General features: G+C 39.4%; 1 protein-coding gene across 1 annotated transcript in view; it reads right to left on the bottom strand.

Annotated features, from left to right (window-relative positions):
* The window catches only part of DENND5A (DENN domain containing 5A), a 62611-nt gene that overhangs the window by 8505 nt on the left and 27592 nt on the right, over positions 1 to 26514 (bottom strand). The window contains exons 6-16 of the mRNA XM_082284479.1: positions 17879 to 18196; positions 16319 to 16534; positions 15167 to 15401; positions 14614 to 14764; positions 13891 to 13984; positions 10741 to 10872; positions 9046 to 9198; positions 5814 to 5898; positions 4455 to 4539; positions 3337 to 3465; positions 956 to 1077 (exon numbers count right to left, since the gene is read on the bottom strand). Coding sequence (XP_082140605.1) covers positions 956 to 1077; positions 3337 to 3465; positions 4455 to 4539; positions 5814 to 5898; positions 9046 to 9198; positions 10741 to 10872; positions 13891 to 13984; positions 14614 to 14764; positions 15167 to 15401; positions 16319 to 16534; positions 17879 to 18196 — 1720 coding nt within the window. The remainder of the gene's footprint in view (positions 1 to 955; positions 1078 to 3336; positions 3466 to 4454; positions 4540 to 5813; positions 5899 to 9045; positions 9199 to 10740; positions 10873 to 13890; positions 13985 to 14613; positions 14765 to 15166; positions 15402 to 16318; positions 16535 to 17878; positions 18197 to 26514) is intronic.

The raw sequence follows: 26514 nt of genomic DNA, 5'->3' as shown, positions 1-26514 counted from the left end.
CTGAGGAGTTTAATGCATTTCTCCCTCAGTGTCTCCTCAGCTGTCAGTGTCCTCAAGAAAGCATCTGGTGGTTGGATTTCCTTAAAAGCCTGATGCTTGTAGCGTTTAAGAATGAATTAAAATCTTTCCCTTTTAATTTCTGTGCTGATAGTCCTAAAGTAAGTGACAGTTTAACTGCATCCAGCAGACCAGATTTTCACATTATCCAGAACTTGCCCATAAGACCAAAAGCTGTTTTGCTTGGATGTCTGTTTGCTTTCTCTTTCAAACACACAAGTATCAATCACAATGCACCACCAAGGGTAGTCCTTTCACATACCCCGCCCCCAATTTTATAAGCCTTGCTTAAGTCTTTCCTTATTTTGTCTTTCCAGTGAGGTTCTGTGGCAGCAGGCACACTGATCCTTGAGAACTCTGTAACACAATTAAGCATCTACAATAGCTTAAAAGTTTCTCTAGGGTACCTTTTTAACAACTAGGAGAAAAAAAAATGTGTTGAGGAGTTCTGATGCAGCCCTCAATGGGCATTCCATTGCTACCCCAAACCCAGAGACAGACATGCAGCAAAGTAGCCTGAGCACAAAACAGGAAAGGTTTTTTTTCTTTTAATTGCCAGCATGCATTAATATTCTTACCTTGATAGTGAACAATCCATACTGTGCTTGTTTAGTATCATGCAAACAAGCCCACCACAAAATTTTCAGCTGAGAACTCACCCCCAACTAAAATTACTAGAGCTGTGTATTTTACCAAGTTAGAAACAAAAGTGACAGGGAGAGAAACTCCTGCCCACCAGAGAAGATCATGGAAACAGCAATACAGCACACACAGGTGGATCCCAGGGAAAGAAAAGCAGAACAATTACATTAGGGCATGTTGCTCTGAGCTGTTTAGAATTTTGGACAAGAACTCAACCAAATCTGGAAATCAGAGCTGCAGGGATAGCAATACTTACAGATTGTTGTGAAAACATTGGTAAAGCAAAAGTAATCAACAGCATTGAATGACAGGAGATGATACAAGAACTGTTCTTTCTCATCATCACAGCGGAGGAACGCGTAACGCTTGTAGAGTTTTCTGACAAAGCAAAACACATAATCTGTCACAGTAACAAGATGCTTTCAGTGAAATGTTTTCTATTGTGCAAATTCATTAGGTACACTATGAATAACGGGCAAGCAATTACACATGAGAAGTGATACTGGGAGAGTCAAGAGTATTCAGTGTGCCAGGATACGCTGACTCTCTGCAAGGCTGATATCTCCAAAGTGCAACAGTCCAGTTCTCACTATCTTCCCCCCCTCCAATACAAGGTTTGGTCTAAGATCTTCTCCCACCCAAAACCACCCCAAAATGGAAAGAGAAATTTTGCGCTTTCTTGAAAGAAATTCTGACTTTTGGCCATGTAAAATGACAGAACTGAAGTAAAGAGCGCAGAGAGTGCCATGGGAGAGTTCTCCAGCACGTGATGTATGACAGAAGACTGTTCTTAAAGACTTAAGGCAAAAACTGGGGCTATCTGCTTGTATTTGGCTTTAAGTAATAACCCAGGGCCTACAACAAGCTGCACACTAATCCAGGCAATAGCTTCAGTGTTGATAGTACACAGCTCCTGACATAACCAAAATGGTAAGCACACAAAGCTAGAAACCAATAAATAATACCAGTGTTGGGAATAATCATAAAAGAAGAGCATGCCAAAATGTATCAAAATCCAACGGATGCTATAGGAATATCCAAACTCTCATGAATGCAGGAATTAGGTATTAGAAATGCTGACACAGCCATGGATAGGTTGTTCCTTCCAGGAGGGCATCCTGGTAACTCCCCCCAATTTCAGGTATCAATTTACAAAAAAGGCAGCAAGTCACAAGACAGAAACTTGCAAAACAAATCAAAGATAATCAACATAATCAGGCATGTTCTCACTTACATAACAAACCTAACACTAGAGACTGACAGGAAATGTTCAATGAAAATAAAGAGACTGAGCCTTAAATTAACCTAACCTGCCTGTAGTCACAAGAGTGGCAAAGCCACAGAAATCTCAAAGGTGCCCACTTCTGTGTTTCATTTGAATAATCTGAATCACCTGTTTGATAGCCTGTCAGGGTATGTGCTGTCCTGTCTCCTCAAAGGGTAAGGTTTTTCAGTTTCCCTGGGCACATAAAGGTCTCAGGACGGTGAGGCCACATGATTTCTTCCTGTTCCCTAACTCTAGTCCCTTTGCAGACTAGAAAGAAACCAAACATGTTACATTTTCCTTATATTTGCTAATAAATGTCAAGTAAAGAGAATGGGATAATTAAAATATTTAACAGCTGCTTCAAAAAAGAACAACACACAATCTTGTTAACTGTAAAATGGCAGAAGTTGCACCATTACTTTTAGTACCTCACTGAACTCAGCACTGCTTCCTCTAAAAACAAGTGGGGCATGCTTTCAAACCAACTGCCTAGAACAGCTAAGTAGGCTATCTAAATATGCAGCACAAAGCACACGAGATTATAGAGAATTGATGTCATCCTGTACAAGTAGCTCCCTTGCTTGTCATTTTCATTTTAAACACACTTTTGTTGCAGTCTCCCTCTGTTCTAGAGAATCAGAATCGGCCTGACAGATGAACAGTACACTGGCCAGTATTAAAAGAGGTTTTTTTCTTCTCTTTTGTGGGGGGGACATGGAGTGTAGTGGTGTGTGGAAAGTCCCCTCACAGCACTTGCTCTGCATGGGACAAGCACTGCTAAATTTAACCTGATCTGAACTGTTGACTTCACTAGAGAGGCTTAACCTTAATTTGGCGATACAGGTAGATTTATCAGCTGTCCTCACTCTGTCCTTCAGCTTTTCTTTGTTCACTGAAGGCCACAGCTTCCTCAGAAAGTCCAACATAATACAAGACAAGGCAAATCTCAAATAATTAGCTGTTGGGGTCCAGGGGGATTGGGGAAGAAATTCCTTGGAAGGTGGTGAATGGAAGGAGAGGAAAGGAAGAGCAGACAGCATAGGTTAAGCTGTCTCCAGAAAGCAGTCTTCCATTAAAGCTAATGACAATTACTATGGCTTTAATTTCCACACTAAACACTGAACGTAACTATTACAGAAGCAATTCACCTTATGTTCTTAAGCAGGCTATAAAGGTAAAAATATATGTGAAGAACCCCAGCATTGAATCCTAATTCCCAAACAGCTCACATGCTTGGAAGGCCAGTTTGTTCCATGCCTTCTGCACATTGCTAAGCAGATGTAAGAATAGGCACACCTGGATTTTTGAAACCAAACAATTACATAGATTTTAATTTTTTTAAAAGCTTTGCCCAAGATAAACCATCTTACTTTGTGAGTTCATGATCTGAAAGCAACTGTTTCAGATGCCTAGAAAGCAACTTCTTTTCCATAGAGAGGCGAACCCAGGCTCTGGCCTTGCCAACATCTGTTTTGATCTCACTTATGTTCTGGATATGCCTGGAAAAAAAGAAAAAGAAAAAGACATGCTTGGTATTGTCAAAGCATGACAGTCCTTTTGAACCAAGCTCAGCTGAAGTTTTGCAAAGAACACAAAATATCAGGTAAATTAAAGGAAAAGAAACATAATCACCTTAATATTCAGGACAATAAAAAATTCCCTGCAATCCAGCTCAAAGAGAATAAGAGCCTGAAAAGGAAATATCTGCAATGCAGTGCCCTATTTACAAAATTCTAAACCAGGCCCATTGTCTCACATGATTTAGGACTCATTCTGGACCTTATCGCTGCAGTATTTATGGCTGAATGCTTTGGAAAATTAAATACTGGTTTTGCATGCTCAGTAGAAGCTTTTCTTGCACACAAGACACAAATGGTATATTTTAATAAGGCAAGCAAATCCTCAATTCACTCCTCCTGACTGAAAAAAGTGGATGCTGGTAAGGAAAAAGAAGGAAAAGAAAATTCCTGTCAAGGTTGTTTTAGAAGTTCTGCATATTGCTTTTTCAATGTACTGAAAGGAAGGAATTGGGCAGAAGTTGTAGTTTTATTCACAGTACAGTATTGAATGTTAGATAAACCCATTCTTTAGATCAAACAAGTTCTTTAAACTGCTTTCTTCCCTGAAAAACAAGAATGGTCTCAGAACTACACAACCAACTCAGCAATGACTGGGAAAACACAAACACTCCACCCACACCTCTGTGGAAATAAACCAAACACACAAAACATTAAAAATATGAAAACTCTGTCATGATATTACCCTAAGTTAATACCTCTGACCATATAAAACCTCCTCAGTATGAACCCTGTTTCTGTGAAGGTCAATGAATACATACTAACTACTTTGAAATAGTTCAGCAGGTTCCTTCCCCACAGGCCCCTCCTGCTGCATGAAACACAGGCTTTTCTGCATGGTGCACAGCATACACAGAAACAAGTGTGCAAATCTCAGGGGGTTTCTGGGTTGTATGACACTTCAAACTCACCTCATATCCTGGATGAGAGAGATTCTAAGAGGTGACATGGCTGGACTTGTATCAGACTTTCGCCTTTCTGAATCAAGAAGTATTCCTAGATTCAGAAGAAAACAGTTTCTTGTAAGCAGAAATCCATCTAAAGATTTTTAAACCAATATAAAAAAGAAGGTGAATTAACACCAATTTGCACACCTGCATTACTGGTGACTCTGTGAAGACACTGTACTGTATTTCCACTCCAAATGACATGAAAATCTAATATGCTACACAGATGGTTATACAGCACCAACACATTAATGAGCTTAGATTCAGCTGAAATTGGTACGACATCAAATGGTTTAAGACATATAATAATCAAGTATTATTTTCTAAACACTACCCTGTTTTCTTGCTGTGTAGTAACACTGACTGCCACTGTTGACACCAGAAAACAGTTTTATATAGGTTGTACTCAGTACACCACACATCCTGTGCTTACTGAGCTATTACTTTGCACACTCCTGTAACACCACTACTTTTTAAATACATTTTGAGGTTTTCAAGCAATATTGTTACTCTTACCCTTCAAATTCCACTCCAGAATGAAGTTATATGAACTAAGTGGCATTCAGGAGACCTTAAAATTTCCAAATCTATGGTTTTGATTGCTTACAGGATCTTGTGCATGTTACTAATGCTCAGCTCTTTGCTTACAGCAGCTTTAAATAAAAAATAAAAGGCACCCACTGCCTCCCCCAAACCTATTGTTCTCTACAATCCTATGCCCCCGCCTGACACAAGAATTACTGTTTAAAAATTACATTAATAATCCTAGAAACATATTATCAGTAGATCTTATGTGCAATATTACTTCTACTGCAACACTTGATGTAACAAAAATTAAAATACATTTCTTCAGTTTATGTTTTTAACAATAGGCCTCCTGTTCAGTTGTTTTTCACGCCATAATGTAAAACCTCAGGGTGTACAGCACAATTTTATGTGCTTACACTTGTTTTCCACCCCCACCCATAACATCATTTGCCCTGGCAGTCATGCAGGGCCTGTGTGTCACATGGAGGATGATGGACCAGAGCAATCCATTTTAGAGCCTATCTCTGAGGCATCAGCTATTTCCAGTTCCTGACTACCATGGTAGTCAGATCCCAGACCCAAACAAGTAGGCTCAATACAAACCAGTTTATTTTTCATAAAATGTATTGAGACAACACACCAGGCCCATATTAAACTCGTAGCAGCCACAACACTTGATTCAGTTCTACTGAGTGAAGGGTATTCCAAGGGAAAAAAACTCTGCATGGTGTAAATCTGCAGGCAGCTCTTATTCACTGCTTTCAATCATCTTCTTCCAGCAGATGCCAATCTTACCTGAGGTACTGAAGCTGCCTGATGTGGTTCTTCTCTGTCTGTTTTCTAGGTAATGTAACAGATGAGACCACAAAGCAGACTTTCCCTAAAATTAAAAAATATTAGTTAAGGAAATCACTACCAGCTGAATAAAAAAAAAAGTTTAATCATCATTAAAAGTATCAGCCATGACAAAAACTTGCTTTAAAGATGTTTCTCCCTATAAACTCAATGGTAAAAACCAAAAATAAGACAAGTTGGAGGTGCTTGGGAGCTGTAAAGAGGCTGAGAAGGAAAAGCAAGAGTCAGACTATTGGGATCTAATGATTCTGGTAACAGGAAAAAGTTAATGGAACTTCTTTCCTCATAGTTCATTACCATGACAAGAAAACATTCCAAGGCTTGTAAAACACTGTGTACAAGTGGAGTTTGAAATCTGAGACTGTAACCTGTCCTGTGTGTCTCTCCCTGCCTGCCTCTCCAGCAGTCAAATGCCAAGAGACACGGAGCCAGCCCGAGCAAGACGTACCCAGGCCAAGTCCTGCTCCCCTCAGGGTAATTCAGGGCTACAGATAAAAGCAGCCCATTTTTAGAATCTCAAAAGATTCCCCTTAATTTCATCAGGCAAAGCACCTGGACAATCACAAACACAGTAAGATATCCCAAAACATAAGCAGGACAGTGAAAGTTTATCAGCAAAAATACCCCAGTTCTACACATTGTAAAGCCAACTTAAAAGTTAGAATTTGGGATGTAGTATTTAGGTCAAGATAAATCCATTAATGATGTTAAAAGGTACATCTTGCTTATTATGTTGCTTTCTTAAACCCCTGGTGGCTTAAAGCAGAGAGCGAGAAAATCTTTCACTGGGAAACTATAAAGATTCTTGGATTCACCATAAAATATTCCACATAATAAACCACAAGATTGCAAACCTGCAGAAAAGCAGCAGTAAGCAAACAGGGGCTCTCCAGCACAGCAACTGGAATTACTTACAGATAATAAGTATTACTTACCATCTTCCTAAATTATTGTATTAACCTGATCCCAGTAAAGATCTAGCAACTCTGCATTTCAGAAAAGCTGTCATATTATAAGGCCATATTTTTATTTACAGCTTTGCAGAAAGAAACCATGACTGTAAAGCAAGTTGTCAATTCTGCACTATCAATTTCATCTAAAATTATCTAAGTGCCCTCCCAGAGGTGCAGTAATGACGGTTTATCTTTACATTTATTTTTTTAAAAAACTGTATTTAAAAATCTCTAACCACTTCCATCCTATAGTTCCCTACAGTTGACATAAAGAACTATTAACCATGAGGGATTATTCTAGAAGTGGCATGCCTCCAGAAGAATAAATCCTAGAGTGTCTGTAACATCTGTGCTGACAGAAATCTATTAAAAATATGCATTCAGTGGTGAGGATATGAAAATCCATTGTGTTTTGTGTGTACCTGACAGATCTGACATGGAAAGCCAAAACTGCAAGTTTTATTATAAACAGATCAAAAAGAGCATGAAAAAATCAACCAGCAAAGAGTTACATCCAAAACTGTCCTTCTCCCAATAAACACACACATGCACACACAGTCTAGTGCTCAGCAACCAGCTGCCATGGCAAGGAGAACTGCAACAGATCACAGAAAGCAGCAACAAAGGATCCTGCAGCAAACTGATGTCAACAACCATGATGAATGTGAGAACTCATGCAGTGTCTGCCCGCTCCTTCACCACCGTGGAACTCTCCTTTAACTTCACCAAATAGCAATGATGATGCAAGCTGGATCTATAAGGGGAAGGAAGACAGCCTAAGGAAAGCAGTGGGACAGAGAATGGGCAAGGGAATAACCAAGGCCTTCTGAAAGTCCAGACTACTTCAGTCATTAGATCCTACATCACAACTCCTCTGCATTGCTCGGGACAACGGAAGGCATGGATTCCCTCTGCACGTGGAAAAATCAGTAGGTAGCTAATGTAGGACTACTGGGGTTCATCAGCAGGGAGGAGGTAAAAGCAGGGATTGGTGGAAGGAAAGCCATCCTCATTACTATGGTCAGTTGAGAAAGAAGAGTCTCCCCTGGCTCGTTATTGAAAAATAAAATAAAATCGATGTATGAAACAGCAGGCTTTTGCATATTTCATAAAGGCCAGAGCACACAGAGAACTGGTGGTGCTTTTTTATTTTTTATTTTCTTAAGCTCTGGGTCATACTATGAGATACACTGCACTTCCTCCATCAGGCCTCTGTTCTATTCCAGCACTATTTATTCCACCATTCAGCACTGTTTGCCAACATCTGCAATCAATCCAAAGCATTAACCTTATGAAGGGTTGGCCGTCTGGTGGTCTGAAAGGCCCAAATCTGGGTTGAAGCAGAGTATACTGATGCTCTGTCTTCTAAGACGAAAGCAGTACAGCTTCTATCCTAAGTGATATACAAGAGGGAAGGGAGAGAATCACATGATAAATCTTCACATAGAAAACTGTTGTATAGTTTGAAGGAGAGCAGATTTAAACACTGGTGTTTGGGTGCTGGGAACAGAGATACTGGATTACAGTTGTCTGGATCATGAACATATATTCTTAAAAAAAAAAAGAAGTTATAATCTTCTCCATCCTTGCTACTCCTTTGTACAAGGGAGGAGTAAAGTTGGTAAAGGCCCTCCAAACTCCATCTTGTCCCACAAGTGACTCCAAATAGAAGAGCACAACAAACAATTATTAATTTCATACAAAACCCCAACACCTCTAGCTAGTGATCTCATAATCATAATTTAAGTACTACTACATCACTCAGGAAGAACCAAAACAGCAAGACTTTTACTTTGAAGTATTAAATTATTCTTCAGGAAAACAATTCCCTCCTCCCACTGACAGCACCTTTAGGATATGCTGCCTTGTAGCCTATGCAACTTCATTAACAAAAATATTAAGAACACAGCAATGGTTTTTTACCATCCTATTTAAAAAAACCCACCAAAACCCACCAATCCAAATGAAAACCCCAGGTTAAATGGAGAGTCTTCCAAGAAGCCATCTGTGGAACACATCTACAGGTACACTTGCACATATCCCACAACATGGAGACAGACAGGGGGCACAAACTGACATAAAAAGGACTGGGAGACACACGAGTATTTTAACACATCTACAGACACACTAAAGTTGTCCTCTGAAGGCAGAGAGAGGAAGAGCATAACACAACTTCAGGAAAGTGTGCTCTGCAATGTACAGGAATATTTATTCCTCACCTGTTTGACTTGCAGACCGTGGCTCCATATCCTTTCTAAGAGGTCACACAGACTGGCTATCAGGGTGTTCTCTTCCACTCCTGTGATATTCACTTCACCATGACCAAGCTCCACAGCTTCTCGACCCATTTTCTCAACCAACATCCTCTTAGTCTCAAAAAAGACAAAGCAAAAGAGAGCTAAGTCTCTCCCAGGAATTTCCAAGATCACTTCCACTTGTTAAACAACAAGGAAGCACATGATAACAAAGATTTGGCAGTATAACTGGCTGTGCTGATATTTCTGGCACTAGTGCAGAATTGCTGTTCTTTTATCCCTGGTTTTCAAGCCAGGACAGCACCAGTGCTGATCTTCTGTTTTCTCAAAAAGGGTTTGCAAATGGGTACATCATCCTCCACAGAGTAATCCCAACAAAGGGCACAGCAGGTGACACATTGACAAGCTGGGTGCCCAGCAGCAAGGCCAAGAAAACACAGGTCTTGGGTGGTTTTGAAGCCTGGTAAGTGCTGGATGCCCTCCCCAAGAGCTGGACACTTTGTCCACCTCCTCCCAGGGGAGGTGAATGAGCCCAAGTGCTTCCAAGTAGCACAGGTATGTCATTCCTGGGAGATGCTGTTCTGCCAGAAGGACATTTAGATTAAACCAAACCCATTCTGGAGTGCACCTCTTGAGCTTCCCCAGGAGCCACAATCTCCTAAACTGTGCACAATTTCATACTGGTCAACAAAGCTTTCACCAGCTCTTAAAGTGCAGTCTTCCAGTCCTATTATATTCATCATACAGCCAACTGGAGGAAAAAATGGTGAGGTAATCAGTTTCACTCATCTCTTACACATTTTTTCATCTTTGTTCCTATTCTAGACTCGCTTTCAAATGAGTAATACTCCCTTAAGCACCTCTGCACCGTCTTGGTTGAGATGAAGAAGCCCAAGTTAGTCCCTAGCTGCTTCTCCCCCTCACTCCCTCCAGCAATTTCTGTGAAAGAGCCAAGTCTATCTTCAAGAATTTTCACCACCTAATGAACCCCTGTTAAGGGATGGGGATTATTTGGACAGTTCCATAAAGTGACATCAGAAGTATAAGCACATATGAAATAGAGTTCTACAAAAAGTTGTAGATAATTGCTATAGTACCTCTACTGACTTCAGGCAAGAATGTGTCTATTTCATAATTATTCTCCTTGCTGTATTTTTATAAACATTAACATTTATTTCAGAGTAATATGTTGTCAAACATATACTGGTGAAGTATGTCTACAAATTAATGCCAAATTTCTTTGTTCGGTGCTTAAAAACCTACACCTCAGAAATGCATTAATTCCTTTAGTTATGAGAAAAGCTGTTGTATTTTCACCACGACCCTCTATTTGGACTATTCACTCCTGTTGAATAGTAGTACTGTCTCATTAGTTATAACTGAAATGAGCTGTAATAGACTTGGGCAGCGGGATGGTAAAGACCCTTCAGAATATTCAATCCCTATCATAAATTTGCTTGATAAAGTTTCTGCTCTTTGCAGAATTTCTGAATACATTCTCTCTTCATTAATTTCTCACCACCACGCAAAAATCCTTACAGGGATAAAGCAGAAACAGATGGTAGAAAAGTGGGGGGGGGGTTGGAACATACTGGATACAAAATGGTCCAGAAAGGATGGATATGAGGTGCAAGAGAGCAGAACTATTCTCTGTGTTACCTTATTTCGGCATTCCTTCAACAGGCCTTCTACAAACTTCCAGTTTGTTTGTGCAATTACTGACGGAGAGAGGTTAGAGAGTTTGGGCTGCCGAATGGTGCTGCCCAGATTCCTGGCTTCTTGGATGTACTTCTGGATTGGGGAAGAAAATGGACAAACACAGAAGAAAGTGTAAGTGAGACTCCTTGGCCAAGAGAAAAGGGTAAACTTATGTTTATAACACACACCTCTGGAGTGAGGAGGAAAGGATCACATCCTCTTTCAGAAAAAGCCACTTTTTATATCCAGCATTATTTAGGGCTGAGACACTTGAAGTACTATTTCTCCAGAGGTCAAATCCCCATTTATATAGTCTATACAGTATGAGAACACATGTTGCTGTATTACAAAAACACAATACAAACTGCCAAGGATATTTAGATGCATAGAGATTCAACTACTCCCTCCACCACTGACAATTGTCTTCTTATTTTTTCATTTAAATGAAAATTTGCAAGAACTACCCAGACCAAGACTATTCAAGTGGCAGACTGGTCTATGTGGGGACTGCAAGCAAACCTTGCTCTTTCAGGAAGCAGCTGCAAAATGCAAATTTTAACAACATCTCTCAGCTGTGAACCAGCTGCATTTTTCAAGAAACTAATTTCCTGAACCCACTCTACTCGAAAGAGCTCTTCTACTCCTATTACTGCCATCAAGGAGTTGCCATTGTTTTCACCCTAGAGACAAGAGTGATATAACAAATATTTTGGAAGTCAGGTGATCACTGGTTGATTGGGGCACAGCTAACTGAGAATTAGTGATAGAGAGAAAGTCCTATACAGGCACTGATGGAATACTCAGGGTTAGTACATAGTTCAAATTAACAGGAAACCTCTCTAGCTTACAGTGAAATAATGACCAACTGAGATGTCAATGAATAGATTTGTCAAACATGACAGAGAGGGAAAACTCCACCTTCTCCACTGGCCTTGCACTAAAGAGCTATGATACATACATTTAATTATGCATCTTTATCCAGAACTATGATTACAGTCATATTGTGCATTGGACATACCAGATAATGTTCTGACACAGATTTTACAGAGGGCATGAAGGGCCAATCATGCTGGTCCCAGTCTAAACATAACTGCAACTGAAGCTCTGACATGGAAAAGTCCAGGTGCTGGCAGGATAAGTTGGTAGCAAAAAGCCAAGCAGATATAAAGTGAAAGTGGTAAGCACATATGAAGTAATAAAAGCAAGCATGCAAAACAGAAAAGGAAAAAAGTGAAGACATAATACAATGCAGAACTCCCAAGCATTCAACATAAAAATAAATTCGTAAGTAATGAATCTGAAAGGAAAAAAGAAAAGATGGTGTTAAATCAGTGGATTGGTGTAAACTCTGCCCTCCACTGGGCACTAATGTTTGCAATTGTCAAAAGTCTCAACTGCACAGATTTTTGTTGGCTGCCACAAAGCTTCGTTTAAAACTCCCAACGCTGCAGTTTGACACCTCCTGCCCAGCCTGACCCCAGGGTTCATCTCAGAAGAGCACCCTCCCCACGCTCAAATTTACTGTGGAAATCTGAGGTTCACCCAGGAGAAGGGGTCAGCATTCAATCACCATTATGTCATCAAAAAGGTATAGCACAAACCCCTAAAACACCAGCACCACTACCACAGGCACTTGGTGCCCCCAGCTGAGCATGTATTTCAAAATATTTATTCCTCAGAAATTATTTGCCTTTTGCAACAAAATAACTCCTGTAGGAAATGAGCTTGTGAGGAATCAGTTAAAAAACAAAACAAACAAAAAACCCCAGAGACCAGAGGTAGAGTTTTGCCTTTCTAATTACCTAAGTGATAGCTCACAAGTTTACATGCTTTAACAACTGTGTTGTTTAGCACAATAATGAGGTTAGAAATCTACTATTCATTTCTGTTACTTCTAAGTAAAAAGCACTTTAGAGTTATCTGAGCATATGGAACATGTCAAAGCCAGAAACTACTCGTAGAGGTTTTTTATTATGCAGACATTTTTCTGTTATGTGGTTATGGATGACAGAGATGACAGTATAATTCAACAAAATTTTAACAAACCAATAAGTAAATTCCAGAAATCAGTACACTAGGAAGGCAATTAAATTCATCACTACCATAAAAGAACAAACTGAACAAACACGCTTGTGTTTCACAACACTATCCGAACAGAGACAAGACTACTGCTACTATAAAATTCAAAATTAAGCTTTTCTAAGGATATTTAACAAGGCAAGAGAATATTGTTTTCAATTAACAACATGCACGTAAACAAAAGCAAAACTTTGGGGTTACTAAATAAACAAAAAAACTCTAATATTTTGAGCCACTGTTCTTGGAATTACCCATAAATCAACACCTGGTGTTAACAGTTTGCAGTCTGTACCATACGAATCAGAAACTGTACTGAAATTAGTTCACCCAGATCTTTCAAAACCACTTCACCACAAAGAATAACTGTGTCAGCTGCAGGAGCAGTGGTGAGAGACGTTTATCAGTTCAGAAGGTGGGTAAATCAGCATCAGACTGTGCTGTGTAAAAGCAGGCAGACACAAACGTGACAGTATGGAGGGGCTTCACATTCTCACCTTAGCAATGAGGTTGTCTGTCAGTTTGTCACCTTAAGACTTTTTTTTATGGTCTACAGAAGACACTTAGGCAACTCCAAAAGGCAGTGCTCCTGATTTTAGGATGAAATTAATGCCTCTCTAGAGGTGGGTATCTTTCCTCCATCAAATACACAAAAGAAGCACAGGATGACTAAGTTATTTAGAGATGGGAAATAGATGGCTGAAAACTATTAATTCCCCTCTTCCCACTCATCCCCTTTAACAGAAAAAAAAAAAAAACCAGAACAAGTTGAAATCATGTGATTATATTTTCAGAGAACTCTCCTATATGTGGGATGAAATAATTTTGTCCTGAGAGGGGGCAAAAATGACATAACTTTTATAATAAGAAAACTAAGTATTTTTGGTCTGCTACCTCATTTGTATTAAACACACTTAAGGGAGAGCAGACATGAACTGCAAGTAACTGTCTAGATATTTCATAAAGGTTGCAGAGTGTTTTTCAGGCCATTAGGAAAGAAAAAGAATCAGATCTCTAGAGCTGAGCAATTTTCACCTCTCTCTGGTCATTGTCCAGACGCAGGTGCTCTGTGTGTTGCTTCTGTCTGTCCTTCCGCCTCCACTGAGCAGGAGCATTCCTCTTTGTCCACCTACACATGGGGGAATATCATTAACCAAATGTCAGGAGTCAGGTGAAGGTCAGAGGCAGTAAGAGGTTTCCAGTTTAGTCTATACTGAACATGTCGACATCAATTACATCAGCCAAACTGCAGCTGCAAATACACACAAAGAATCTCTGGAGAAGAATCCAGTATCGGGCAACCAAAATATTTTAGAGTATTAGATCACATATACTTGGTTTTTATTTTTCCTTTTTTTTTTTTTTTTTTAACAATTCCAGGGACAATTTAAGCCTTGCCTCTCCTCCTTCAAAGTTTTTATAAGAAAATACCCTAAAGTATTTGCTAGCTCCTACATGAGATCAAATAAGGGGATCTGCTTTTATATTGACAATAATTATAAGTAACTCAAAACACATCAACTATCATCTCAAACAGAAGATGGCTTTCTTAAGTAAATTTGCTTCAAGAAGCCCAGACTTGAAAAAAAACCCCAGACATAGCAACAACCCCACCCCACACATCTCACCCACATCATCTGATCTGCTCCCACTTGAAAAAAACAAACCCAAAACTGACTTTGTTTTCTAATATCTCTGCCTTAGTGCCATTCTGTAGATCTTGCCAAGATTCAGCACCTGTTGTCTTAGCTTACTCACTTGTTGCTTGCTGGGCCAGTGGATAAAACGTCAGACTGAAGCTTAGGAAAAAATCCAAGCTCATATTTCCCTTGTCCAATTTTCATGTCCAGCAAGTGTGGGTGAACTGCAGTGTGATCTATTTTTGCCAGCCTTAATTCAATAGATTTCTCTGAAATAGTAAGTTAATATTTTTAAAGGTGTTTTAATCAGACATACCTATAATCACGTATCTTCAATTAAAAGCAGATGTCAAATTAAAGGAAGAGGTGGAAGGTTCTTACTGATCAAAGAATGCCACCAAAAGGAGAAAAATGTTTATCTTCCTAAGCTCAAACATCTTTCACACACAGAGAGTGCAGGAACACGCTGAGTTCTACTTTACATTAATTTCATTTCACATCTCAACTTCATAGCAAACATTTAGTCCCCAACTTAAGCTCTACAGCTCTGCTATTTTGATTTTTTTTTTTTTTGACGTTTCAATGCATGAATCATTACTTAATGTAATGTTTACAGCAAACAGCACTGACCAGTTGCACTAATTGTCAAGCAAGTGCCTCGTGGCTCTTACCAGCCTCATCAATGGTTGTGCACTTTTGATACATAGATGTGCGCAGAGTCGGAGTCCTGACATTCAGCAGCCTAATTTTATCCACCCTAGAATCAAAAACTCTCAAAACAGGGTCTTTGTCATCTTCATCATGGCACATAATCTTGTTGTCAATAAAGGATGCAAACATTTGGGTCTCCAGGAATCTCGAGAGGAAAGGCAAGTAAGGTTCAGGCTGGTCGGACAAGAAAGAAGCCTAAGACACAAGAAGAGATAAAAGTCTTTGGGGGTCTGCAAAGAGAGAGAGACACATCCACCAGAAGCACCAATTTTTCTGATCAAGGATGTATGGGAGTGCTTTGGTGCCACTTAAAGCCTGGTTTTAATATGCACATCAATTCTATCCCCAAAACAGACAGTCTATATGAAATTTTCAGCATCGGGACAATCACTTAGTATATAGCACAATAATTAGTACACTGTGATTTTGGCATTTCTTTCATCTGCTACAGATTTCGAGAGAATCCCAGCAAACCACACCAACAGTACTGCAGGTGTGCACATTTGGTACTTCTGGCTGGGCTCACAGCTTGTGAAGTTGTTGGGAATCTTTTCATAGTTTGGTGGGAATCAGATGAGTGTTTTAGCAGACAGTGCTGCAACATCATCTTCATCCATGTGAACTCTCCCACAGACAAATACCTCATCTCCAGCAAAGAAAACAGTGCAAAAATTTGAAGAACTGGGTCTTATGTTTCTCTACAAAAGAGCTAGGAATACATTTGGAACACATGTACATAAGCATTATTTGGGGTCACGACTGCATTCATTAACATTTTTGGCAATTCCTCTGGTTAAAAGTCAGTTTCCACCAGTAATATTTAACCTTTCTGTAGAGGTTAGCCCTAAAGTGAGGCTTTCTAAGCTTTTTTTCTAGAGCAAGCTGTATTTTTCTACAGTATCCTTAAAAGAGTATCTTTATCTCTCCAAGTTTGTATTTGCATATATTTTTCTACATAATATCTAAGACATGACTTTTTTTGGGAACACTGAAATTTAAGGAAGAAATTACCATTTTGACAGCACTGTTTTCCATTTGATGGCCCACTACACAAAGCCTCATGTTTGAACACTGTTTCACCTCTTATGTCGACCTATCTTATTATAACTTACTTTATCAAAGTTTTGCATCTGCTCTCTGTTTGTAAACCAGGATTCCTTGTCCTGACTGGGCTGAATGACAAACACTTCATAATCTGCAAACATTTGTGTGAAGCGGTTGGCAAAAACTTCTCGAATCTGAATGTTCAGCTGGTAAATCTTGAATTCTTCTTCATCACACTGAATTTTAAGATCTTTTTTGCTACTGGTCTCCTCTCGCACCTCCAGCTGAAAAAGGAAGGGAAAACACAAATAATTTGTATTGATGCTTTGTCAGGTATTCCAGGCATACAAGATTTTAATCTGCCATTCAGCTGCTACTCTTCAAGTCAACATTTCAATAGGGAAAAAATATTTCCTGTTTCAACCATTGCAATAAAACAGCAAACTCAAAAATAATCTAGACAGAAACCTTTGCCTAGAGAATTTTAGTTTTTGTAATAAACCAAAACTTACTTCAGTGCTGTTTGCACTGGAGATGTTTTAAATTTTAAAAGGGTAAATAACAACCATATATATGCCCATGCATGTCACAGACTTAATTTACTTTCTTTTACCCTTCAATCACCTGCATAGACTTTTCAGAGGATCTTACTACCCCTAAAAACTTGCATATTAGGCAAATCCATACCTGGTGTCAAACAAGTCCAGGTTTAGTACTGTTAAATACAGAGCAGCTTTCAAATGAAGACAGAAATGCACAGGAACAAGAAGCTGTGCATGTCTAGTAGCCAATTCCCTGTAGCCTAAGCCCTTAGCAGTGTAACTCACAATTCACCACTACACACCTCAGAGCAATCTTTAAGAAAAGAAAATGCATTTTCAGTTAAGATGTAGGCTAAATTTTATGAAAAAAGCAGTAAGATTGAGATCTTCAATTCATAGGGGGAGAAAAAAAAAATCACCAACATTGACAGCCTTCATTCCACAAAGGCTCAAAAAACCCACAGGGGTCTTTCAGGTAGTATATTTTATGCACAAAGGGCCACAATTTAGTTTTTGTTTCACAATTCTTATCACTCAAAAAACCAAATCAGGGTCACCATGAGCTGTGCATGTCCACTTGCTGGGAATCAGACACTCGTGCACTGTACAGCACTAACCAGAAAAAAGCCTCACAGTATCCCTATGGCAAATATATTACACAGGAGCAAAATTATATATGAATTCTACACAGAATGAAAAAGATATCTGTAGAACCCAAGACTGGATGCAAACTTCAGGACTATCTAGATGTCAATTTTAGCCGCATAAGTCATTAAAAAGTGGTGCCAATTTAGAGTAGATCTTAAAACCAAAAATAAACAAGGCAAAGTGCTATTTTTAAACACATTATCTTGGCAAAGAAACACTTGGAAAATAGCAAAGGTTTTCCTAGATGCTGCAGGGTTAAATCCCATTCCCTCTCTTCCCTAAGCTTGTCTTTATCTCTACAGGTGTTCACAAGCTTTTTGAACAGGCTGACAGAAAGTTCTTCCTTAGTGAAGACAGACAAACAGCATCTTTGGACCATGACTTGAGACCATCTGCCACTGCAGGACCAGAGAGAGTGCAGATCATTTCGTATCTTACCTTTTCTAGACTCACACCTGTTCTTTTAACAAGTGCTTGGAGTCTTGCAATAGTCTCATTTTCCTTTAGCAGCTCATAGGAATTCAGAGGTGATCCTGCTATGTTCCCATTTCTTTTATCAGAAACCAGGTCACATGCTCTGAGGCTCTTCATCTTGGAGGCACTTTCACTGCAGTGCAGGTTTCCCTCAGGTGGAATTCCAAAAGCCATCAATATCTCTGAAATTTCCTGAATGAACTCAAGTTTATTTGGAAACTGGGGTAGGTCTTCTGGCAGCTCGATGAAATGGTTGTCTACATCCACAAAGCACAGGTTAGCCTGGGATTTAATTTAGAACAGGACACCATTACAACATCACTAAGCACATTATTAATCTTTGGGATTTGTGCTTATTTAAAGATTCAAATACATTTGCATATGTTTGCTTATTTTGTAAAACAGACTTGCCCCAAATATAACTGAACTGGTTGGTTGGCTTTGAAGAATACAACACAAGACTTGTAATTCCAGATCTTTTAAGGAGGTAGCTGAGAAAGAAGACTCATTTTAAAGATATTTGCCATGTACGAAATAGATTATAACATAAATTAGGTACAGATGTGTGACTTTAGTCATACATGTACAGCTAAATTTTAACTACAGGATATCTGCAATTCTATTTTAGACATGTTTTTATGTAAGCAGGTGACTGCCTGTTGCTAAGATTATCAGTCCACTTCTCTAAAAGATTTAGCAAATTCCAATCTAAAAGGTGTGCTGATACTGCAAAAGTGCAACGAAGTTTTCTCTTTTTTTGTAAGCAACCTGACAACTAAGGCAATTCTTTGAATGAACAAGTTCATTTCCAAGGGGAAAAATGAAACTAACTAGTTTCCATTCTGTTTCTCTGTTCCAACCTCCAGCTGCTTTACAACCAAAAAGGACCAAGCTGGGGCAAAGAAAAAGAGAAGAAAAACCACCTATGTGGCTTCCACAGCAAGATCAAAAGAAGCTCTGCATCTTTCAAGGTTTACCTCACTCTTCATTTGGCAAGGGGGAAGGTTCCTCTTTTGGCTTCTGCATTACAAAATCTGTATCTAATGGTTTCAAGACATTACATAACTACACACATCACAGCAAGAACCCAAATCATGTGTGAAATCCGCCTGGAAAGTTAAGAACAGAGAAGTAACTTTGCTCTTCTCTAGAAGCATTTCAGTTTTTCCTCACTGCAGAATTAACATGGACTGTCACTATTCTGTTTAACTTTCTCTATACAAAATTCACTCAGATTATGGGGTACTTTCAACATAACTGCATTGCATTATTCTAGGAGCCACACCTGAACTCAGGTCTCACTACAGCTTTGCAGCAAAAATATTTATCAGGTCTATGAGAACTAACAGATCTCCAGTTATTTCCAGTATATTTACTATGATTCAGTAAGTGCAGAAGGATGGAAGTACCACCACAATCTAATTGGAAAGAAAGAATTAGAAGAGTTCAACCTCACACAGAATGAATGGTGAATGATCCCAGAAATCAGAGCCACAAACAGTAAGGATAAAGGAGTACTGGTAGGAATTTGCTGGGGGAACTGACTACAGGTAGACTAGAATAAGCTCTGCCTGTCAAGACCTGTCCCATTAAAGTAAACTGTTGTGGAAACATACATTTAGCACTTGTGACAGGTTTCTACAAAACAGAGTTAGGGTGTCAATTGTCCTTAAAACACAAATATTTTATTGAGCTTCAACATTTAAATTGAAAGAAGAATTCTTAAAGCAGAACTTTACTGGACATACTGCACTAGCTTGCATAGTACTAGTCCAATTCATGCTCTGCTACATTACCCACAGTTACAAAGGCAAGCTTCACTCCAGTTCCCTATTTCCTAATGTTCTAACATTTTAATATGGGGATTGATTTCTTATGCTCAAAGGAATGCATATAAAAAGTTTAATATGTCTTGTATAGGTTCGTTACCAGAAATTAAATCACAAATTGAACTAGGTGTTGCAAAAGAATCCAAGGTCAATGAGGAGAATTAACACATTGATTCTCAAACAGTTTCTAGTGCACCTTAGAAAAAGTTTTTCTTTTTATGCAGGGCAGGTGTGATTGCTGAAATTTCCCTAATATCAGCACTGCTCCAAGGCAGCAGATGGTGTGTGTGCCCACCAAGCAAGGCAGCCCAGGGCTGGGCTGGGAATGCACTCTGTGTGCTCCTGGTTCCCATTCAGACAAGCACTCAAAGGGGCATCGTGTGCACAACAATTCTCGTGCTTCAAGCAAGCACCTGAATTCAGGAGCTTCAGGACTCCCACTATACCCATGGCTCTGTGACAATCAGAAGTCAAGTCAGCTGGTATTTGTCAGAAACACTGTAAGCACTTCAAGACAGGAGAAAAATAAAGCTTTGAAATCAAGCACAATGCCTACCAATCAGTGCTGAGAGAGAAACAAAAAGCATTGAATTTGCCTCAAGCAGTCTGCAAAATGGCAAGACAGACTCAATAAGAAACTCTTCAAACAGTTTAATTGTATTACTTCCTTTTACAACTTTCTTTAATTGATGCCATTCAACTTTCCTTCCTTTTTGGATCAGATTCTGCAAAAAACATCACTCTTGGTTAATAAGCTTGGTTGTACCCACAAAGCACTTGGCCAAAAAGGAATCAAACATTAACCTCACCAATGCAGAAATTCTCATCTTCCCACTGAAATGAAACTTCTTGCCAATGGAAGAAAAAGCCAAATTTAACGCTTGCTAAAATTGTGTATAAATATCTGGGCTAACACCTGGTTAATTCTTCCAATAGGTGAATTTCCCTTCTGCAGGGTTCCTCTCTAAGAGCAATACACACAATTTAAACACTCTGAGCTACTAATCGTGCAACTTGTTATTACATCTCCCAGAAACTGGCCTGTATGGAAACATTAAAAAAAAGTCAGTGTGCAGCAATACTCTAAATAGAGTGTAAAGAATATTTTCAGGGACACTTTGTAGTTATCTAGTGCCTGGTTAATAACACATAAAATAAGAGGACTACCCAGAGCAGCATAAGCAAAGCTTCCATACACAACTTTAGCCTCTCTTAACTCAGGGAAACTGAGGTCATCCTCAAGAACTGCATACACACTTCTGAAAAGGCCATGTTCCTCAGGGAAACATGGGAACCTGTTTCCCTGGCAATGGCAAAAACATCTCACTGCACAAGCCCTTCCAGAGGTACCAAAACAACATTTTTCTGTAAAAATGAAATCTGAAATAAACTGACCACCAGGAGCAGACATCAGAACAGTAAATCTCACTATGTTGCTACACTATAGATCCAACAGAATGGAATACCAGCAAGGATAGAGGGGTCCCCTCCTTAAAAACTAAGAAAAATTACAATGCACTTATTATTTATGAAATCATGGTCATCCAAAGCATTTTGCATGCTAGGAACTGGGCAAGTAAAATAGAGGAGAATAAAGCAGAAAAATAAAGGAGTTCTTTGACCACAAGGGTTTAGTTATTTTGTCTCTGGAGGCAGCACAGTTGAGTGGGCTGTGAATAGCTGACAGCTCTGTATGTGGATACACAGAGTATTATTTTACAAACACAACACTAAAATGACAAAGACAAGATACTTGGCAACATGTGTAAGGGATATAACTGAAAGAGCATCCTTAAGTTAGTTGCTTGGTACTTTAGGTCTCTAGAACAGTCAAATACTGTTTATTTGTTGCTCAGGTATCAGTCTTCTGATCAAAAGAAAACCCCAAAACAATTACACACCACTTCACTTCAATAGCAGATTGTTACAAGAGAGGACACATTACATCATCTACAATAAAATGTTCTCCTGAGACACTACACTATGGAACAAGGATGTCACATCCTAATTTAAAAACCTGTCCTTCCCATAAACTTTTATCATCCCAAGTAACAGGGTGTCCAGGTGAAAATCTTACAAACCTCAGAAATATGGATCTAAGCAAATAAGTGTGCATGTATCTGCTGCCAGTGCCTGGTTCCTTGAAGCCAACAGCACCACTTTCCATGGGGTTAGTGGGGTCTGGACTACACCCACCCATTCCAAAGCTGAAGGACAATTGCAATTGTTCAGTTTGACCTCAAGGACAATAAGGGCCAAACCCCACACAGATCTAGCAGGGCCTGCATCAAGCCCATATCCTTCCTTTCAGCTCTGTTCAAAAGCACAGAAGGAAATTATTTAGGTTCTGCTTGAATATGGCACTGAAAGACTAAACCCTATTCATCTACAACCTGTACAGTCTTTGTGCATTTGGCCCAACCTTGCAAATGACCACCCACTTCACACAACACACAGAGAACACAGATGCACAGCTTTATACACACATGGCTGACTTGTGGGAAGTGTGTCTACAGTGGTCCTGAATTCTGAAGGATGCTCTTGTGCCACTCCTGCAAGCAAATGCTGACCTTTGGCACTTAATTCTCAGCACTGCTGTGCTTCATGCCAACCCAGAATTTGTGACTGAGAACAGCTTACAGCTCAAAGCCATTGCAGCTTTCAGGAGCTCCCCAGGTAGCTGTTCACGCTGGAGTACAAGAAAATATAAAACTGAGGTCTGTCAATAAATTTGCAGTACTATCAAGGATCAAACTACCAGCAGATAGCCTGAGAATGCATACAAAGCAGTGATTATCTTTAAATAATTATCTTGGTCTAACATGTTAGCATCAGGATGAAAAAAAGCTTCTCAGGAGACCTTTCTTATCTTCTGAAACAACATACAAAAATAAAAACCCACGGAATTTGTTCAGGTTTAGCATTGAATCATATCCTTTTAACAGTTGAAATAAAAACACCGAGAATATATATAATCTGTTTTATACTAGCAGAGAAAATGCATTTTAGGTTTTAAAGTCTTTAAACTCTTCTAAAAGGAAAAGCTATTGCCCAAGACCCTTGGGATCACTTCATTAAAAACAGGCTTTTTAACGAGATACTACTTTGTTTGATTTCACCAGTGCTGGAAACTCAGCATTGCTTATTTCCATTGAAAATAATTTCAATTTCTACCATTCTCCTAAATTAGAGTGGCAAGATACACATGCAAATCCTGCAGCATGAAATGGTCCAGATTAACTTGCTCATTTAAACTGTATTTCTATAGCACTGCAGAAGTTCATTTAGAAGGAAACGCAAAGACACATCAAAAAAACCAATCTACTTTAGTACTTGCTAGGTTTGTGATCTGCGAATAAGCTGCTAAAACCACTTCTACTGATCAGTTTCACTGATAAACAAACCACACTTCTGCCAGCAACAACCTGGAACAGCTACATGTCCTTCCGTTCCCTTCTGACATCTGTAGCACCTTATCCTAGCACGGCTTCTCCAATGCCCTCCCCTTCTTTTCTGGGCTCCTCACAAGCCTCTGATGCAGCTGCCAGGGAAACCACAAGGATGCTCATGCACACACAGAGCCCTCAGCAAAGCAGCAACACCTATGAGAACAAACACTCTACTGCTGACATGCACAAGAAGCTCAACTCCACACTAAACCTCAGCATTTCCTACTCTTACTGGGCTACAGAGAGTCAGGTCTTCAGGGCATTCGTGGTCTTCAATGAATTCTCCATCAGGAACTGTTTTCTGATGTTCCCAAGGGATAACCTAAAATTGAATTTTGTACTAACACAACTTTTTTGTTGAAGATTTTAATAATCATCTGCCACAAGCATGAACTTCTAGGCTACAGCTGGGTTTCCATGCTCATATGGTAAAGCATTCCCTGGAAGCACCAGATGTGACCCAAATATGGGAGGCTGCCACCAAAAGAAGCCTTATGCGTGCAAGACTTACACCAAACCAAACCAAACCTAACTGAGTTGGGACAGATTGTATTTTCACATTATTAGCCTAATAGTATTAGCCTAAAACACGTTGAGCAAGACAAATTAAGTCTTTTTCACACTTCATTATAAAACCACAATGAAGAAGTCTACAGTGACACTGAGGCATCCATGCTGTGCTAGACAGCAGTATTCTTTTCTTCCACAATGCCCTTCAACTGAGAAGCACTAACTAGATTTTCTCTCAAAGCTCACCTCTTTGGCCCCTGCCTAAATCAGATATTGCTTTCTTTAACAGCAGCTGTCCCACACATCCATGTAAATAGATTAGGAACAGAAATGCAGCTTAGGCAGTTTCAAGACAAAGAAAAAAATTTTTTGGCAGAACTCAGAATAAATTACAACACAGAACAGCTCTTTGTACACCCTTTGTGATAAGTGAGGAAAATTCTGATATCAGGAGCCTACAGGAGTTCCTCATATAACCCTGATGAGTTCATAAAGGTTGATATACATTCCAAACTTTAGAGATAAGCAATGTTAATATCCCCTCTGATACTGATGATAAATTTGTCTTTATTGAAGTACAAATAATGGAATCTATATGCCCTCTTCTACTGTTCTACAATAGCACATTATTCACATTCCTTGGCAGTTTTTGTTTGTTCTTCTATGGGGGTTTGCTTGGGTTTCTTTTTTGGTTAGCTGGGTTTTTTTAAGCAAACTCCCTACCATGAAAACCTCAATAGTGAGCTCCTGTTCTTCCCAGTCTACTTAACCTCTTGAATAAACAAATCTATTGGTATAGGATAACTTTATAGTCATTCACTAAGACTGTTGACTCCAGTCTGTTTCTGTGCCATAGCTACATCTCCAGCCTGCAATGCAAAGGACTTCAACAGCTCACCAGAAACCTTACCCAGAACCAAGGGGATTTCTCAGACTAAGTCAAACTCAACCTGTACGAAGTTTTAAAAGCTCACTCTTCAAATAAGTAAGAGAAAAGCTGAAGCTTCAGGACAAGGAAGTCTTGCAGCAAATTCCACCACATGGGCACATTGCTGCTGCTTTCTGTCCTGTCTGTCCTCCCCTCCCAGACAATTCTCATCTCTGTAAGATACTATCAAAAATATACTCCTCCACCCTCATAAAAGGCTACCTGTAAAACAAAATGCAAATTGAGGTGTCAGATTACTTTTTAATAGTACTTGGATTTCATTTCAAACACCTAAAAATAGATCAACTGCCTTACTTTAAATCTCCAAAATAAGCTGATAAATCTCTTCAAAAACTATTTACCTTTTAAATAATTGAAGAATCTATTTGAAATTAAAATAGGTTCATTTATTTGGACGTATTACAGCAATTTTAAAATGAGGAAGTTCTTTACAAAAGGAGGACAGTCTTTTAGAAGCTTGTGGTAACAGTGAAAACATCCATGGTGCATATTAACATGCATATCCACACATGCATTTTATTTCATCAGCTATTCTCTCTAAAAAGTGTACTAACCATATTAATTAGGCCTGTCAGTACAGCCAAAATTCTGAAAAAATAGTAAACCAAAGCAATAGACTGTTGTTTTCATGGCAAGAACATACAATACTCTTATTAATTATGCCAGTGGGGGAAAAAAAAAAAAGAGGGAGACAATAAAGAAATCAAGATATTAAACAGTTTAGTTTTCATAGAAAAAAATAACACAGTTTGAAAAAAAAAAAAAAGTTTTACTTTGAACTTGCCAGGAAAAACAAATGAAAACTACCAGCATATGGATTTGAGAAAAAGAGCAATGTTGGCATGGAGACCAGACTGGAGGTTCACAAAAATATCTTGTCTTTAATTTCACGCAGCTTTTTTAAAAAGGAAGGGTTTTTTGTGTCAAGCTATGCTGCAGCACTGCCTGATAATGAAAACAAAAACCACCACCACAAAACCCTGTGCCTGCCACGCTTCTGCTTTCCCAGAAATGCAAATGGTAATAGAAGAAAACCCACAGTCAGAGAAAAAGGCAGAGGTTAGAGAATTCTACCAGGGCCAGTAAGTAGGGTGTTTCCCATGATTTACACAGTTCCTCCCCTGCAAAGTTACACCTACAAGTAAGCAGGGGCCAGACATTTCCTCTGCTGCCTTGGGCAGTGCTCACCTTAGGCACCTTTGGTCCCCTGATCCTCACAACCAGCTCTTAAACTCTCTTGGCGCATCTCTACAAGGGGTGTTTGTGAAGTGAACAAACAGGGGGACAAAATAAATAACAACAACCTCTAAGCCATCTAGACATAGTCCCAGCCCCATGTATGAGTTGCAGAACCTTTACAGACCATTTCCTTCTCCTTTACACAGGGGCTGCTGCTCCCAGGGCTCCTCAGCACTACCCCAGCAAGGAGAAGTTTACTCAAGCACATGCTGACGTTTTGCTGCAGACTGAAGCAGGCGTGCCAGGAGAAAATCTGAAATGGTTTTGGCAGACACCTGGCAGGCTGGGTCCATGCAAGCCAACCTCAAGGGAGAAATCCAGTGCAGGGAAACCCAGCCTAACCCCACAGAGCCAGGAACCAGAACAGTGCTGATGTCAGTCGAGTTCTGCTCACTCACCACCACAACCTTTTGGCCACAGCTGGGGAATTCACACTGCACTTCCTTGCACTTCCTAGCATTACGAGGCTAATTTTTGCAGCACAAAAATGTTCCTTCTGTAACTCCAGTGCATCAATTCCTGTAAAATTACAGTTGAATTCTATCAGAGCATACAATTTCAAGAGCAGGGCTCTATCTATTTCACTGGATTTTTGTCAGCATCTCCAAGAAATAAAGACCTATC

The sequence above is a fragment of the Coloeus monedula genome (assembly GCF_965178545.1).
Source record: "Coloeus monedula genome assembly, chromosome: 6".
NCBI lineage: Eukaryota > Metazoa > Chordata > Aves > Passeriformes > Corvidae > Coloeus > Coloeus monedula.
Note: the sequence above shows the minus strand (reverse complement) of the source record. Positions and strands in the feature narration are given on the sequence as shown.